Raw genomic sequence first — 15000 nt, 5'->3', positions numbered from 1 at the left:
AAGTGGGGAACCCATTGGTACTCCGTCTGTTTGCATATAAAGATCATCATTATACGAGAAAACAGAGTGATGAGCTGCAATATTGAGTAGTTTCTTGAAGCTATCTTTTGTTAAACCAAATTTGTTGAGATGGGTGGTTTGTATGTTGTCAACTATAATCTCTGTGGTTTCTAGAAGTGGCACATTCGTGAACAACGATTCCACATCAAAACTCGCCATAGTGCTGGGTTGTTCAAGGTCAAGAGAGGTTATTTCATTTGCAAAGGCTGTGGAATTTTCAATGGTATATTGATTGGTAGTTAACGGGGAAATGATAGGAACCAGGAACTTTGCAGTGTTGTAGTTAAAAGTACCAATCGATGAAATAATGGGTCTTAGAGGGATATTTGGTTTGTGAACTTTAGGGAGACCATATAGCCTTCCGGCTATTAGGAGTAACGTGCATGTTTGTTAAGTCGTCACACCAACATGAATTGAAAATAATGCTTAACCCATTCTTGTTGTCCAGACCTAAATCTCTGCTCCCCTTGCAGGAATTGATGTAGAAGTATATTTAATAATTATTCAATGTTATGTCTATTGTTGCTTGGATTTATTGAAAAAGAAGTTACCTGAAATGATTGTTAATGCTGTTGTTGGGATTTCATCATCTCAATGCATGTAAATAACAAAATTTAATGTATTGCTTCACACTGTTTTGCAGCTTCCAGAGTGGTACGTGTCCCAGCCTCGCAGTCATCACCGTCAGCACGAGATGCATCCTCTCCCTCCATGACTACTATGCAGACATACCTGGCAGCCATCCCAGGTTTCAAACCCAGAAAAAGGTAAGTACTTATGCTAGGATACAGTTTGATTGCTGTACAGTTTTGACATGGAGGGTGTGGAATGTAGGTCATGGCTTTGAAAACTTTAGATTTGAGGGGAGAAATTAAGGTTGACATTGAGTGCTAGGATTGTTTTATGTTTTCCCCTAATATATACTATTATGGGAAGTGCACATATCAACCTTAATTTGGAAGTGAGTGGTGTTAGTATACCTTTATCATGATCAGAAAAATACGCCTTTAGTTGATTTTGTTTCATACTATAACTAGCAGACAAACTAATTTTTTGTATAACATCTTAAGGCTTTAGTGACTCATCAGACTTAAGCCACTCCCCTTATTGTTGCAGGTCTCAACGTAAATTATCTGCGGCGGCACAGTTGGCACAAACGAAGGAAGGAAATGTGGACTTGGAAACACCTGACTCCATCCTTACAAGTGTCAACCTTAGAGCCCTCCTCAATAAACACACCTTTGGTAGCCTTCCTCCTGCTTATCAGCACAGACTGATCAAGCTTTTGCCAATGGTTGATCAGTCAGTTGGGGCTGATGACACCCTCAAGTGAGTGCTTTATATATGTAAAATTACATCAGATTTGAGAATGTCTTGTTTTTCTTGAGATTTTTAGTTCCTCTTTGTTAAATCTCCCTCACTCCCTGCAGAGTTATTCCAACGGGCCTCAATAATGAATTCTTTGGCCGTGCTTGTGAATCTTGGAGATGTCGCCTGGGTGAAGGAGAGTTCACTCATGACAACCAGGTTAAGTTAAAAGTGGAAGCAGAGAGAGAACGTACAAAGTTAGACCCATGGAAGGTATGCTGAAATTTATTAGTGTTGAGACAATGGACATATTGTTATTGTTTTTGATATTTGAATACATGATGTTCTGTAAATGGAAGTTATAGAAGATGAAAATTTATTAAAGTATTGAAGGTTAAAATGTGATGCACAAACATTTCTCCCCCTCCCCCCCCTCTCTCTATCTCTCTCTCTTGCTCTCTTCCCCCCCTCGCTCTCTCTCTCTTTCCCCCTCCCCCCCTCTCTCTCTCCCCCCCCCTCTGTCTCTCTCCCTCCCTCTCTTTCTCTCTTTCTCTCCCTCCAGGTTGCCCACTTCGAACCACTATGGGGAGTGAAGCAGGGTTGGTGTAGCACTGAAGGGGAAACCAGTTCAAGCAGTCCTCCCTCCCCCTCTGGTGGGAGTGTCTCCATGTCACCCCCACAAGAGTCACACACAACACCAGCGTTTACTTCAAGCTTTTCCGATATACACATCAGCCAACTAACCAAGGTGCTTGAGCACATAGCAACCCGTAACGAGAGAAGAGCTCAGAGGAGAACCCAGAGAAGAGCAGAGAGGAGAAAGCAAAGAGAAAGGGAGTTAGCTGAGGAACTCTCCAGATGTTCTGCAAGTCAAGCTAGCTCCATTAACCCATCTGCCAATTCTTTGTTGGGGCTCCCCAGTGCTTTGCCTGCACCCCAAACGCCAAGCTTGGCAACTGCGACTCCAGTGACCTTGCCCCTTGTCCCAAGTTCTTCACCCCTTCCCCCAAACTCATTATCTTTGTTCACTAGTTCTTCATTACCATTGCATGCCAGTAAGAACAATCTTAGTGAAGTGACTAGCGGTGTTCATGCAGTGTTCTCAGCTGAGGAAAAGTTGCCACTGCAATCTCATGTGGTGAATGTAGATTCTGTTGTCTTGTCAAAGGATATCTTAAAGAGGAAAGATGGACTAGCGCTCACCACAACCACGCCCTCAAAGAAAATCCGTGTGTCAAATGCAGATGTGACAAACAGTTTTGTTGTAAAACCAGGGCCAACTAGTGCAACTGCCCAGATATTAACTACACCTGTCAGTTGCCAGAGCGAAGCACCCAGAACAACTCGTGTTCCAACAACATCAGTAACTGGAACTCCTAAGGTTGTCTCTAGTAGTGTCAGCATAAACAATCCTACTGTTGCAACAGGAGCTCCTGGGGTTCCCATAAAGCCAACATCAGTTATGGTTGTAAGTGCTCCCTCATCAGCAGGGAGTGCAGTGGTGGTCACAAACCCAAGGATGTCTCCTGCAGCAAGAATATCCCCAGTAACAAGAGTCTCACCTTCGCCTTCACCTTCAAGACTTTCCCCAGTTGTACAAGTTGTCTCGCCCTCTCTCTCTTTGGCCCCATCACAGAGTCCACCAGCTAGCAGAACAGTTGTGGTAGCTGGTCAGACTCGGCCAGTGGAGGTTTCATCCAGTGCCCCACCAGTCTCCCATGTGGCAAATACTGTAGTTCAGCCTCTGCCTACATCGTCGGTAGCCAGTCTTACTTCTAGAGTGAAACCTGTCAGAACACCTCAGGTAAGCCAAAAGTCTTACAGAAAGATTTGCTTGCAACATTTTCATGATCTGAGCCTAAGGCCATATCCCCACTGGCATAGAGCAGGTCCAGCCAGGCCCAGGCAGATGGGTTTGGGAGTATGCATTTTGTGTGTCCTTACTGAATAATGATATGCTTTTATGGACATTGTCATAAAATGCATTTCTGCTTGTGACAGTTGGTACACAGAATATTTTTGCCATCCAATTCCAGTATGGCAAGTTGCATGTGTCAACACTCCCAAACTTGGCCTGTACTCACTGCTAGTGTGTCCAGTTTTATATGTATAATGTTATAAGACATCTCAATTCAGCATTTTATGCCAACTTATCCTTACTGAAGTAGATGTGGCTTAAGGAGACTGTTCCAGATGGGGGGGGGGGACAAGGGGTCAAATTGTGTTAGCTAGCAAGTAGTATAGGTACATGGATGAGGAAACTACCAAGTAAGTATCAAAGGCCTGCTGTTGTTAGTTCTCTTGGAGTCAACGTGAGACCCACTAAACACTTGGGGAGGTATGTCACTAATGAGCGCCTAGGTACACCTATGTCGACATTTGCTTGATTCAGTTGTGCATACTGCATTTGATTATGACATTGTGCATAGATATGAGTTGGTGAATGTTCAAGGAACACTTTTATAAAGATAATGGGTGCAAAAGGCTAATCAACAACCCTACACTTGTTTTCCATTGCAATCTTTTACTGTTGACAATTATTGAAAAAAACAGTTTGTAGGGATAACTAATATATTTTATTCCTTTAGCTATAAAAGTCGATGTAGACCTACTAAATGAGGATGATTAATTTTTTAAAACTTAGTGTGTGTGTTTGCATACAGACAAATAAAATATTTTATTTATAATATTTTATATTTTGGCCACTTGCCAAATTTCGTTGTCTTATTTTTCTCTAAATCTAATGATATATATATATATATATATATATATATATATATATATATATATATATATATGTATATATTTATAAAAAAAAAAAAAAAAAGATTAGTGTACTTTATGATGCGATTATTACCAAGTCAGTCGGAAATATCATTTTCATTAGGGACGCTTTCCTATAAAGGTATTTAATTTTGTTTGTTGGATATAAAAGTAGATATGGTTGTCTGAAAAGTTAAATAATGCATTGAACTATAGGGACACCTAGTCTAAACTTTTTTTTTTTAAGAAATGGAGAACTGTGGATGGCAATATCAGTACAGAATTATCCTAGTTATAAAGTCCTAGTGTGAATACAACATGGTGGTTCAGTGTTGAGAATTTTAAAAGCATATGAATTTATTATATGGACTTCGAGATTTACAGAAGTAGTTGAATTTTTCCCGTGCTCCACACATGGGGGAATAGACTTACATCGACTTTTATATCTAAGAGTATAAAATATACTGGTTATCATTTTCTTTGGTAATTGTCATTAGTAACAGATTGCAATGGGAAATGAGTACAGAGTTGTTGATTAGCCATTTGCACCCATCATCTTTACTAAGAAGTGCATAAAGTCATGCAGACACCTAGGTGTGGTTGGATATTTGTGAATTTTTGGTACCTAAGTCCTACTGTAACGTCAAAATGTAATATTTTTTTCGGAAACGCACAAAATGAATGCGATAGTTTTTTCAACTCTAGACGAAGACTGCACACACTAACAAGTTTAATGTTGAATAAAGTTTTTTATTTCAGAATAAGTATTACTGTGTACTATCATCAGTCTGAAGTCATCAGTACCTCGCTTATATCTCTGAAGTTCAAAATCTGACTTTTAGGTACCCTTTGTATTGAATGCTCAGTTTCAAATCAAATCAAATTTACTGATGCCATAATTGAGCGAATATTAACGGAAATACTTTAATTCTTACTTATACAGCTATTTGCAAACAGTAGTGCTTCTTACCCAGTATATGTACAGATCACTTCGTAAACTACAACATATTACCAGGGAGTCTCAATGGAAACATATTTCGTCTGTAAAAGGACACAAAACTTACTTTTTTTTTTTTTTATTAGATATATTTTACAAAATATTTCATTATAAATCAGAAATATTTTTTTTCTGATATTGGTATAGAAGTGTTCTTTGAACATTCATGAACTCATATCTATGTGCAATGTCATAATTAAATGCTATATGCATGATTGCAACAAGCAAAAGTCCACATAGGTGTACCTGGGCGCTCATTAGCGGTGTACCTCTCCAGGTGTTTAGCGGGTCTCGCGTGTGCTGCCTGAGAACTAGCCATAACTTGGTAGTTTCCTCATTCATGTACCTATACTATACGCTAACTCAATTTGACCTATCCCCCACTCCCATCTAGGACAGTCCCCTTAATAAGGGAAATGTTTGTAGATGAATTATTGTTTCTTTTTGTTTCAGAAAGATTTGTTACTTGTTTTGTGTGAATTTGAAAGTTTTAAGTATATAAATGGCCCCTTCACAATAAAGAATTTGAATTTCTTAAGATGTAAAAGATTTCAGGAAATTAGTTTCTAAAATGTATGATTAAGATAATATTAGTGGGGCTTTAATATTTTTATATGCCAAGATGTCTTTACAGTGTCATACACTTAAAATAGACCATTTATCATGAGAGTGAATATGCATTGATAAGTAGAACTGGTAACACTCGTCAGAATTTATAAAGTTAACCATGCAACTTTTACGTTTTACTTGTTATAAATGGAAATTAAGCCTGCCAGCTTTTGTACTAAAGACAGTTTTATCCATAAGTAAAGGGCTGCATTTGATAATGAAACATGATTATTTCAACTAATGATATGAAGTTGGGGCTAGGTATAGTTCACAGTTGTCAGTCCTTTACTATACCAAGCTTTTGTGATCTTTCAGGGTTTGTCAGGGGCAGGAACCATAGCCTTGAAGGTGACCAGAAGCAGGCCTCCAGGAGGGGTTAACATCCAGAGATCGTATGAAATCGTCCAGGCTGTCATTGCCAACAGCCCGAACAGGGACCAGTTACAAGCTCAGCTCAAAACTCCAGCAGCTTTACTTGCTGATGTCAAACCTAGCACCAGTGGGCAGACAGTGGTGGCTCCATCAGTCAGCAGTGGCAATACTATTGTGACCAATCCTGTTAACAGTCAGGTGGTGGTGCAAGCTGCCCCACAGAACCAAGTGCAGACTATTACTGTGGTCAAGGCTGTTGCTACCACCAGCAGTAACAGCACTAGTAGCACATCACCTGTACAAGGGGCTCAACTCATCACCAGTGGCCCAAGAATGGTCCGTCAGGTGGCTCTCAGTGTCAGTGGTGCAGCTGGGACCACTGTGATGCCACCCATAGCGGGCACACCAGGGACCATGGTGCTACGACAAATGGTCACACCTCAGTCTCTCTCGACCCCATCCCAGGTACCTTTGGCTTCTTCAAGTAGGGCCTCCTCTCTTTTGCTTGATGGTAAACTAAGGATTACTTGTGGTGGTGGTGTTGGTGGTGGCAGTAGTGTTAGTGGTAGTGGTGGAAGTGGTGGTGTTGGAGGCAACTATACGAGAGACTCAAGTACAGTTACAAATATCCCAGAAAGTAATGTTATTGTTTCAGGACAGAATAGTACTGATGTAGGTAGCTGCAGCATTGGTTGTGATGGGGAAGGAAGTGGTGGGAGTGTGTCTGGCGTTGCAAGCATCAGTAATGTGAGTGAGAGCCTCTGCAGTTTCAAGTTTGGGGAGCCTGTAACAACCATGGTAGTGATGTCTCAGCCAAGTGGTGTAACACCAGTTAGCAGTAGGGTGCTGGTCCTTCACCCAAGTAATAACAGTAGTGAAGGCATTAGTGACAGTAGTGGTGGTGGGTGTAGTGGCAGCATTGGTACAAGCAGTGGACCACTGCTTGTGTCATTTTCAGCGGAGTCTCAGCATCACCTCAATCCTCAGTCTGATTCCTCTGACATATCCCCCATATCCCTGAACCCTCCTAACTCCCCAAGTCCCCTCACAGTTTCTGCAGTACCTGTGATAGGTGGGGGAATCACCCATAATTCTCAGCCGACACCTCGGCTTTCGGCTGCCCCATCTTCAGCTGTGTGCTTACCCAATTCCCACTCTATCATTTTACAGGTGAGACTGTACTTGAGATTTGTGATGATCCTGTAGTACAAGTAGAATTTGTTTATTTTCTTTGATGGGCTGTGAGAATATGTTGTGGTCCTTTTTATGTCTACTGTCAGTTATCCATTTCTTAATACAAATTATGAAGCCAGGAGTAGTGTTTTGTTTGTATGGCTACACAAAGGTCATTTTATGTGTGCATTTATTTGGTGTCAGAAACTTTTGAAGGGCCTTAGTTAAAGCCAGTACCCCTTATGGTTAAAGGGATACTAAATACAAAAACCCTTCTCTGCCCATGAAAAATGCTCATTTGACCATTTATATGCAGTAGTACACAAAAGAACGCTGTTATATTGACTTCTGCCATGGATTATTTGACTGTTTTATTTGTTGATCACATCAGAGGATGAAAGGAAAAGATATGCTTTTATTTTAGCATAGATTTAAGTTATTGTAGAAAAACATTTAATTTTTATGACTTTTTAATTAGAAACATTGATGTTAGATATACAGTATATGCATGTAAGTGTTTCAAGACAAGAAGTACTTGTGTGAGTGTGTGTGTGCATGTGTGTGAGTGTGTGTATGTGAGTGAGTGCATGTACATATGTGTGCTTGTGTGGCACCTGCTTGCATGTTTGTCTGTACATATAAAAGTAATGTTATCACAGGTATATTTTGTTCTGTTTGGAGGCAAGGAATGACCAGATTAAAGGATATTCAAAGGGAGTACAGTTTTGGAGCATGATTTATGTACTCTTGTATATATTTTCTTTTTTCTGCTATATATGGTTACTTTTTGATCAGATAAGTATTTGTATTGATTTAGCAATCATTGTTGTATTCCTTTCCCATTTAGAATGAATGGTTTTGAGTATATAAGAAACGCTCTTTTTATGTAATGTAGTTCACTGATGTGTTGTTCAATTTGTTTAGTTGATGACCAGAAAATATATATTATTTATACAGGGAACTACTATTTTTGCTGGATCATATATATCTGACTTTAGACTGATATACTAATCTCATGAGTTAGATCTTTTGCCCTTAAATTGGGTGCAAAGTTTAAAAAAAAATTTGTTACTGTATTACCAAGCTTTGTGTGTCTAATTAAGTCTGTACATTTTTCAGCATGAGGTTTGCGAGGGCAGCATGGCCCCTCCAACAGCCACCTCCAGGCCGATCACCATCCTGCGACCCACAACTGGAGGAAAACAGATAGTCGTACAGACTGTACCTGTCTCCAGTTTACAAGTTTTAAGGCTAAAGAACATATCCAGTGTGAATGGAGAAGGCATAACTAGCAGTGATGCACAGCACCCTCCACGAGCAGCCAGTGCTCCACCCAATAAGAGTGGTGTCATGGTAGCCCTGGCCCCAAGACCTTCTAGTGTGGGCCCACGCATTGTTGTGCAGACAAGCAGTGCTCAGGGCTCCCCAGCCACTATACTTACTTCAGCTGGACAGCATTTTTTATCCGAAGGTGACCCCAGTCCAGGTGTAAGTAGCTGTGACAGTGACCAGCATGTCACAACACGGGCTGGGGCCTCTCAGTCCTCTGACATATCATCAGAGAACATCCAGGAAAACCAAGTGGAAAGTCTAGCACCTGTAACTAGTGCAGCTTCAGTACAGTTGACTACAAACTGCACTGGGCCTGGTACAGGTACAGGTCCTGGCTCAGGAAATGAACCAGCTGTCACAACAGTCTCCAGTGTTATCAATTCTTTTCAGAATCTCAATAACAACCCCAGTATGCCCCCACAATCAGTGCAACACCAGCATCCGCAACATCCAGTTGCGTCACAGCATCCAAACATGCCTGTGAGACCAAATATGCGCATGATGATGAACAACATGCCACACATAAATAACATGCAGACCCTGAACAATATGCAGCCTATGAATAATGTTGCCCAGATGAATCCAATGCCTGGCATGAATGGCATGGCCTCCATGAACATGCAGGGGAACCCAGCAAATCAAGGCATGCATGCAATGCCACCACAAATTAAAGGGGACAACAATGAGGATGGTTGTCCATGCAACATGAAGGCCATGATTATGTGCATGAAGTGCGGTGCTTTCTGTCACCATGATTGCATTGGCCCTGCTAGATTGTGTGTAGCCTGCCTTATTCGTTAGAAAAACAGTGTAATATTTACACTTCATTTTCAGATTGGTCAACACAGTTACACCTCATTTTGGTAAATGAAGGGAATTTTTTTCCTCATTTGTTTTCAGGGATGATTCCATGATGAAAGGGATGCATATTAGTTACTGAACTAATTTAGTGCCTAGGATTACAATTTGGCATGTTATAAGACTTGCTATGCAGGCATTTGTAAGACAAAGTATTTTAGAGAGAGAAAAAAAAATCATACATAATTTGACCTAGAAATTCCTGCCAAAAGGTAGGAAAGAACCAGTGACTTCAGTGGCAGTGATGAAACCTCAAAGATAATTGTGAAATGGATATCTCAGGAACTGATGAGCCGGTCACTCATGCCTTTGTTTGTCGTTTTTAGGGGGCGAATACAACTGGCGGGAGAAAAGAAAATGCGTCATAACTACTCTTATAACTGTTTGCTTAGACTGATTGAATAGGGGCTGTGGGTCCTCTGTGAGAACTCGTCACCTCTAAGGAAAAGAAAAAATGGTCCTTGTGGATTAGCATTTAAACACATGACAACAGACAGTTGATGCATTTGGAAAAGTATGTATTGTGATAACAGTACAATGGTGATGGTGCACTTTTTAAAAGGACTTCTTAACAGATGTACCAATGTGTTTAGAATTGCCCATCATTTTTTAGTACTTCGTTTATTGTAAAGGTTTACCAACACTGAAAACACAAAGTATGTTAATGCTGCTCCCTTTTAGTGAGATGATTTCTTTTATTGTTACATAACATAGCAAGAGGATAAAAGTTCTGTCAGTATCCTTTGAACTCTTGATAGACACATCTGTTAAGCACAGTCTTTATGCTTAATGAATGTTTGTTCAGTTAAAAAATAATAATTAAAAAAAGTGATTCTCAGTGCTGGTTGGCCAGGCATTGTATAACACAGGTAATGAAGGCATCATTAAACACACAACCTACCAACCCAGTCTGGTCTTGTGGATTAGACAGGTCTTTCTAAGCTGGTTGGCTTTTTTTTTTTTTTTTTTTTTTTTTTTTTTTTTTTTTTTTTTATACATGGCCATGACTGTGAAATAAATATCTGTTAATGCACAAAATATTTGTCATCTGTTAGATTTATTTATCTTTATTTACAGAATATTACCACAGATTATCAGTATCATTGCAATCATTATCATTAGCAGAGTTGGCTTTATCACTGTCACCATCATCCCCATCCTAATCCCATGGCCATGGTCAACATCATCATCATCATTCAAAAGCAGCTGCAAAAATCATGGTCTGCTTCAGCATACTTTCTTCAATAGTTCTTCATCATGCAGGATGTCATGTTTTTATTGAAGTGTGAAGTGACATAACAATCTAAGGTTCTTGCATAGATCTTTGTAAAATGGTATAGGAAACTGACATGTTCCTGTTACCAGTGACATTGGTGTAACATTATTATTATTATTGTTATCATTATCATCATCATCATCATAATAATTTTCATTTTCTTTCCATTTTGAAATAAAATTTGGATACACATGAATATTGGTCTTGTAATCTATGGTAAGATCATTTTGTATGTTGGAAGTATGATTTCAGTTTTTGTCGAGTGTATTAGCAGAATTAGTGATATGGGAAAGATTGTTGTTACTGTTGCATTTGATTTGTATTTTTTTACTTGTATGTCATCAGTATCTTTTTGTCCTGCACTAAAACATGTATACATATTTTTTACTTTAAACTTTTAAACATTGTTAGTACTAATAGTATATTATTTATTTGACAACTGCTGTTACTACAACCAGTCATTACCATCATTGTCTTTGTCATCATTGTCATAGTCACTGTCATCATCACCTTCATCATCATCATTGCAGTCATCATTCCTTGTATATCATAATTTTATCAGGTCATGTCTCACATGGTTTTATTAAGTAAAATGTACATTGTTTATGAAAGTGGAAGTGCTATTTTTTATTTTTTAATTATTATTATTTTTGACAGTAAAGCTCAGAGAAATGATAAAGAGAACATAGAACAGTGCATCAGAAAAATGTGTTGAGTTTAGCCTAGATACTTAAAACAAATTTCAGGAGTTGCCAGACTTGCGAGATGTCAAAATTATGAGCCTGAAGTATTAGCCAACTGTTTCATAGCACAACCACAATATGCTAAAGAAAAAAACAAAAACAAAAACAAAAAAAGATTGTAACATGTGTATTAAAATTTGAAATGGCAAACGAGTGTATTGTTTCTATAAAACAAGAATGAATGTGAGAGAGTAACCTCTCCCACAAGAGTGTCCATCCCATGCATTTATTTTATTCCTGTGCATATTTTCATATTCCTCTTATTCTTTTCTTTTCTTTCTCTTGCTCATTTTTACTATTATTGTGACCCTCCCAATACCTAGCTCGACGTGGGAGGGCCTAGGAGACCAGGACTAAGACCCAATGTATGGGATCACCCCTTTCTTCTCTTCTGTATCTTCTTTATTCCCTTCTTCCATCCCATTCCCAAGGTGTGAGTGAGAGCCATGCTGAAAGGATGAAAGGGTAACTGTGTCAGTCACGAACGGCTTCCTGGAGCCATGGGCACGGTATTCCCTTTGTTAATTGCCTAGCCCATGGGGGACCCTCAGGCTCACCATGGCCAATAATGGTGATGCTTTACCCTTAATAGAGGCATTAAGGCTTGGCCCTACATCAAATAGCCAATTAGGAGACCGAGACCGAGACCCAATGCAGGGATCTCTCATGCCTATGGCCTCAGCCCTCAACTCAACTAATTTTGCATGGCCTTTTCTCCTTCCAGCTTTCTGTTTCCGTCCCTTTCCCAACCCCTACTATCTACTTCCTAAGGTGTGCCCCCCCCCCCCCCCAAATCCCTTGCCTGTTGTTGTCGTGGGGGGGCTTAGGAGACAGAGACTGAGATCCAATGTGGGAGATCTCCCCCGCCTTGGAACTCAGCCCTTGCCTCAACTTTTTCTCCTTCTTTCTCTCTCTTATCTTCCCAAACCCTTCCCCTGTCAAACTCCTAAGATGTAAGAGCCGTGTTGAAAGGACGAAAGGCTGACCTCGTGCCAGTCATGAACGGCCTCAGGGAGCCATGGGCACAGTATTCCTTGATAAATCATTTAGCCCTTACCCCTTACAGGGACTCTGAGGGATGGACCGTTTATCTTCCCCACATAAAACCAGGCTTTCCATGGCCAGTAATGAAGATTTTGTACCCTTATTAGGGGCATTGAGGCTTGCCCCTTAATCAAACAGCCTCTCTGAATCTGAATCCTCTAGTTTACCAATCCCTGACTCCCCTTTGACCACAACTCAGAACACTACTATTACAGCTCCCTCCTCTATACATACTACCAACCTAACCCATCCTGAATCATCTACCCAGATACTAACTTAACCCTTAGAAGATATCCCATCCTCACACCCAACATCATCCAGCCCAATTCCTGAACAATCATCTTCACATTATACCCAAACCTCCCTTATCACAACTTCAACCATACCACCCACACCTCCATAATAAAACCTCACCTCACACCACTCCCTCCTCCTCCCGCCCTCACCCCTCTACAATTCCCACTTCCTCAAGCTTTTTGAATAATCTGTTTAAACCAGCCAAATGGGACCAATACTTTATAATTCCCCCAACAGCCGCTCACTCAGATAACACCCTACTCTTTCAACAATGCCTCCAAAAACAAGTTGGCAAAGTTTTCTTCTGTAGTCCTGATCGATCACGGTTAATCAGTTACATCTGAGACTCAAGCTAAAGCACTATCTACCCTGGTTGACCTCACTGGCAAACCTATACCTGTCTACCTCACCCTTCCCTTAATACATGTACTGGAACTGTTTCCCTCTCCTCAGTTGATTGCCCTGTCTATGAAAAGGACTGGACAGACTATGAAAATGACCTGCTTGGTTGCCTCACTGAATATGATGCTGAATCAGTGCAGTGCTACTCTATTCCTCCCAGAGGCAATCGTAAGTCCAGCATCAATATTGCCAAGATTACCTTTCGTAGACACGACCTTTCCCATAAGGCCTATATAGGAGGGGTTTCTTGACATGTAAGACCATATCAACCCCCACCCTGCCAATGCCAGAAATGCTGGCGTTTTGGCCACAAACTGCGTACAAACTGCCCCAATCAAATCCTTTTTCCATCCTAAATCTAGATACTCCAATATCCACAATGCCCATGTCTCTTCCTACTTCACGCCTTGCCAGTCGCATCAGACAACCCAAACACCCCACCCCATCCTCTCCTACCAGATCCCATCCCACACCTGCACCCTCAAATTCTCAGATACCGATCTTCTCTTCACCTCCCCATAAAAGATCTTTCTTCTGCCAAACCTCTCCACCCAAATCCCCCCAGAAACCCTTGAGGACATAAGAAACTTTCTACGTATAACACAAGAGAAAGTCCCTCCTCAACCATCCAGCCATCAATTTCTCTACCCAAATTCCGGCTGCATTCACAGTGACTGCTGAAATCCATCCTTCCCCTCCTGACATCCCACCTACCCCTCTTCCTCCCACACCTTCCCAACACACCCTATCCACTCCACCACCCGTACCTAAACCAAAAACCCTGTCTACCCTACTATCCCTACCACTCCCTCCTGGATACACACGTGAATCCCTTCTAGCACAATGTCCTTCCCCAGATCCCACCTTTCTTGATGAACCTCCAGATTCTATACCTTCACCTTTTCCCATGATGATTCTCTTGATACTGCACTACCACCTCCATCCCCTGATCCCATACCTCAACCCCCAGATACCCCTCCTCTTACCTCTCAGACACACATTGCCACCCATAATAGTTGAAGAATGATCCACAATGGCTCTACTGCAGTGGAATATTAGAGGCTTTCGCTCACACAGACCTGATCTCCGCCATCTTCTCTCCTCTTACAATCCATCTATCGTCTGCCTCCAAAAAACCTTCCTCACACATCCTCCAGTACCAATTCCCAACAACCATTTTGTGTCACTCCCTCATTCTATATTTGCTTCTTCCATACTTGTTCATCATAAAACACCATATATCATACCTCCTTTACAAACCACTATAGCTTGCACAGTTATCCGGATTTTCCTCCGCCGCTGGATCACAATCATTTCAATCTACTTCTCTCCTTCCCTTCCTATTGACTTCCTAGAATTTGAGACCTTACTTTCCCAACTCCAACCACCTTTCCTAATAGCCGGAGACTTTAACTGTCGCCATACTCTTTGGGGTGACTCAATTATCAATACAAGGGGTCGCTTTAGGCCTAAGAACAATTTCTAGCTAAAACTGCCCTTATCCTCCTAAACTCCAACAGTCCCACTCATTTCGACCTACGCACTCATGCCTAGATCTCTCTCTTTGTTCTCCTATCCTTCATATAGACTTCCACTGGTCTGTCCTAAACAGTTTTCACTCTAGTGATCACTTCCCAATTCTTCTTTCAACATCCTATATCCCGCTCCCAAATCCCCCTCGCTGGTGCTTTGGCAGAGCAGACTGGAATACCTTTACCTTTCTATCTACTCTTGAACTTCCTCCATCATCATTCTCTATCACCTCA

At 40.9% G+C, this 15000-nt stretch overlaps 1 protein-coding gene across 1 annotated transcript; it reads left to right on the top strand.

The window, feature by feature from the left end:
- The first annotated feature begins 367 nt into the window (after nt 1-367).
- On the top strand, nt 368-11641 carry LOC113822143 (Additional sex combs). The gene is made up of 9 exons (XM_070144160.1): nt 368-389; nt 534-547; nt 691-827; nt 1177-1389; nt 1491-1641; nt 1931-3172; nt 6053-6644; nt 6702-7279; nt 8402-11641. The coding sequence occupies exons 1-9, from the start codon at nt 368-370 to the stop codon at nt 9413-9415; spliced, it is 3963 nt and encodes a 1320-aa protein (XP_070000261.1). The 3' UTR covers nt 9416-11641.
- The last annotated feature ends 3359 nt before the right edge of the window (nt 11642-15000 follow it).

The sequence above is a fragment of the Penaeus vannamei genome, chromosome 31 (genome assembly GCF_042767895.1).
Source record: "Penaeus vannamei isolate JL-2024 chromosome 31, ASM4276789v1, whole genome shotgun sequence".
Classification (NCBI taxonomy): domain Eukaryota; kingdom Metazoa; phylum Arthropoda; class Malacostraca; order Decapoda; family Penaeidae; genus Penaeus; species Penaeus vannamei.
Note: the sequence above shows the minus strand (reverse complement) of the source record. Positions and strands in the feature narration are given on the sequence as shown.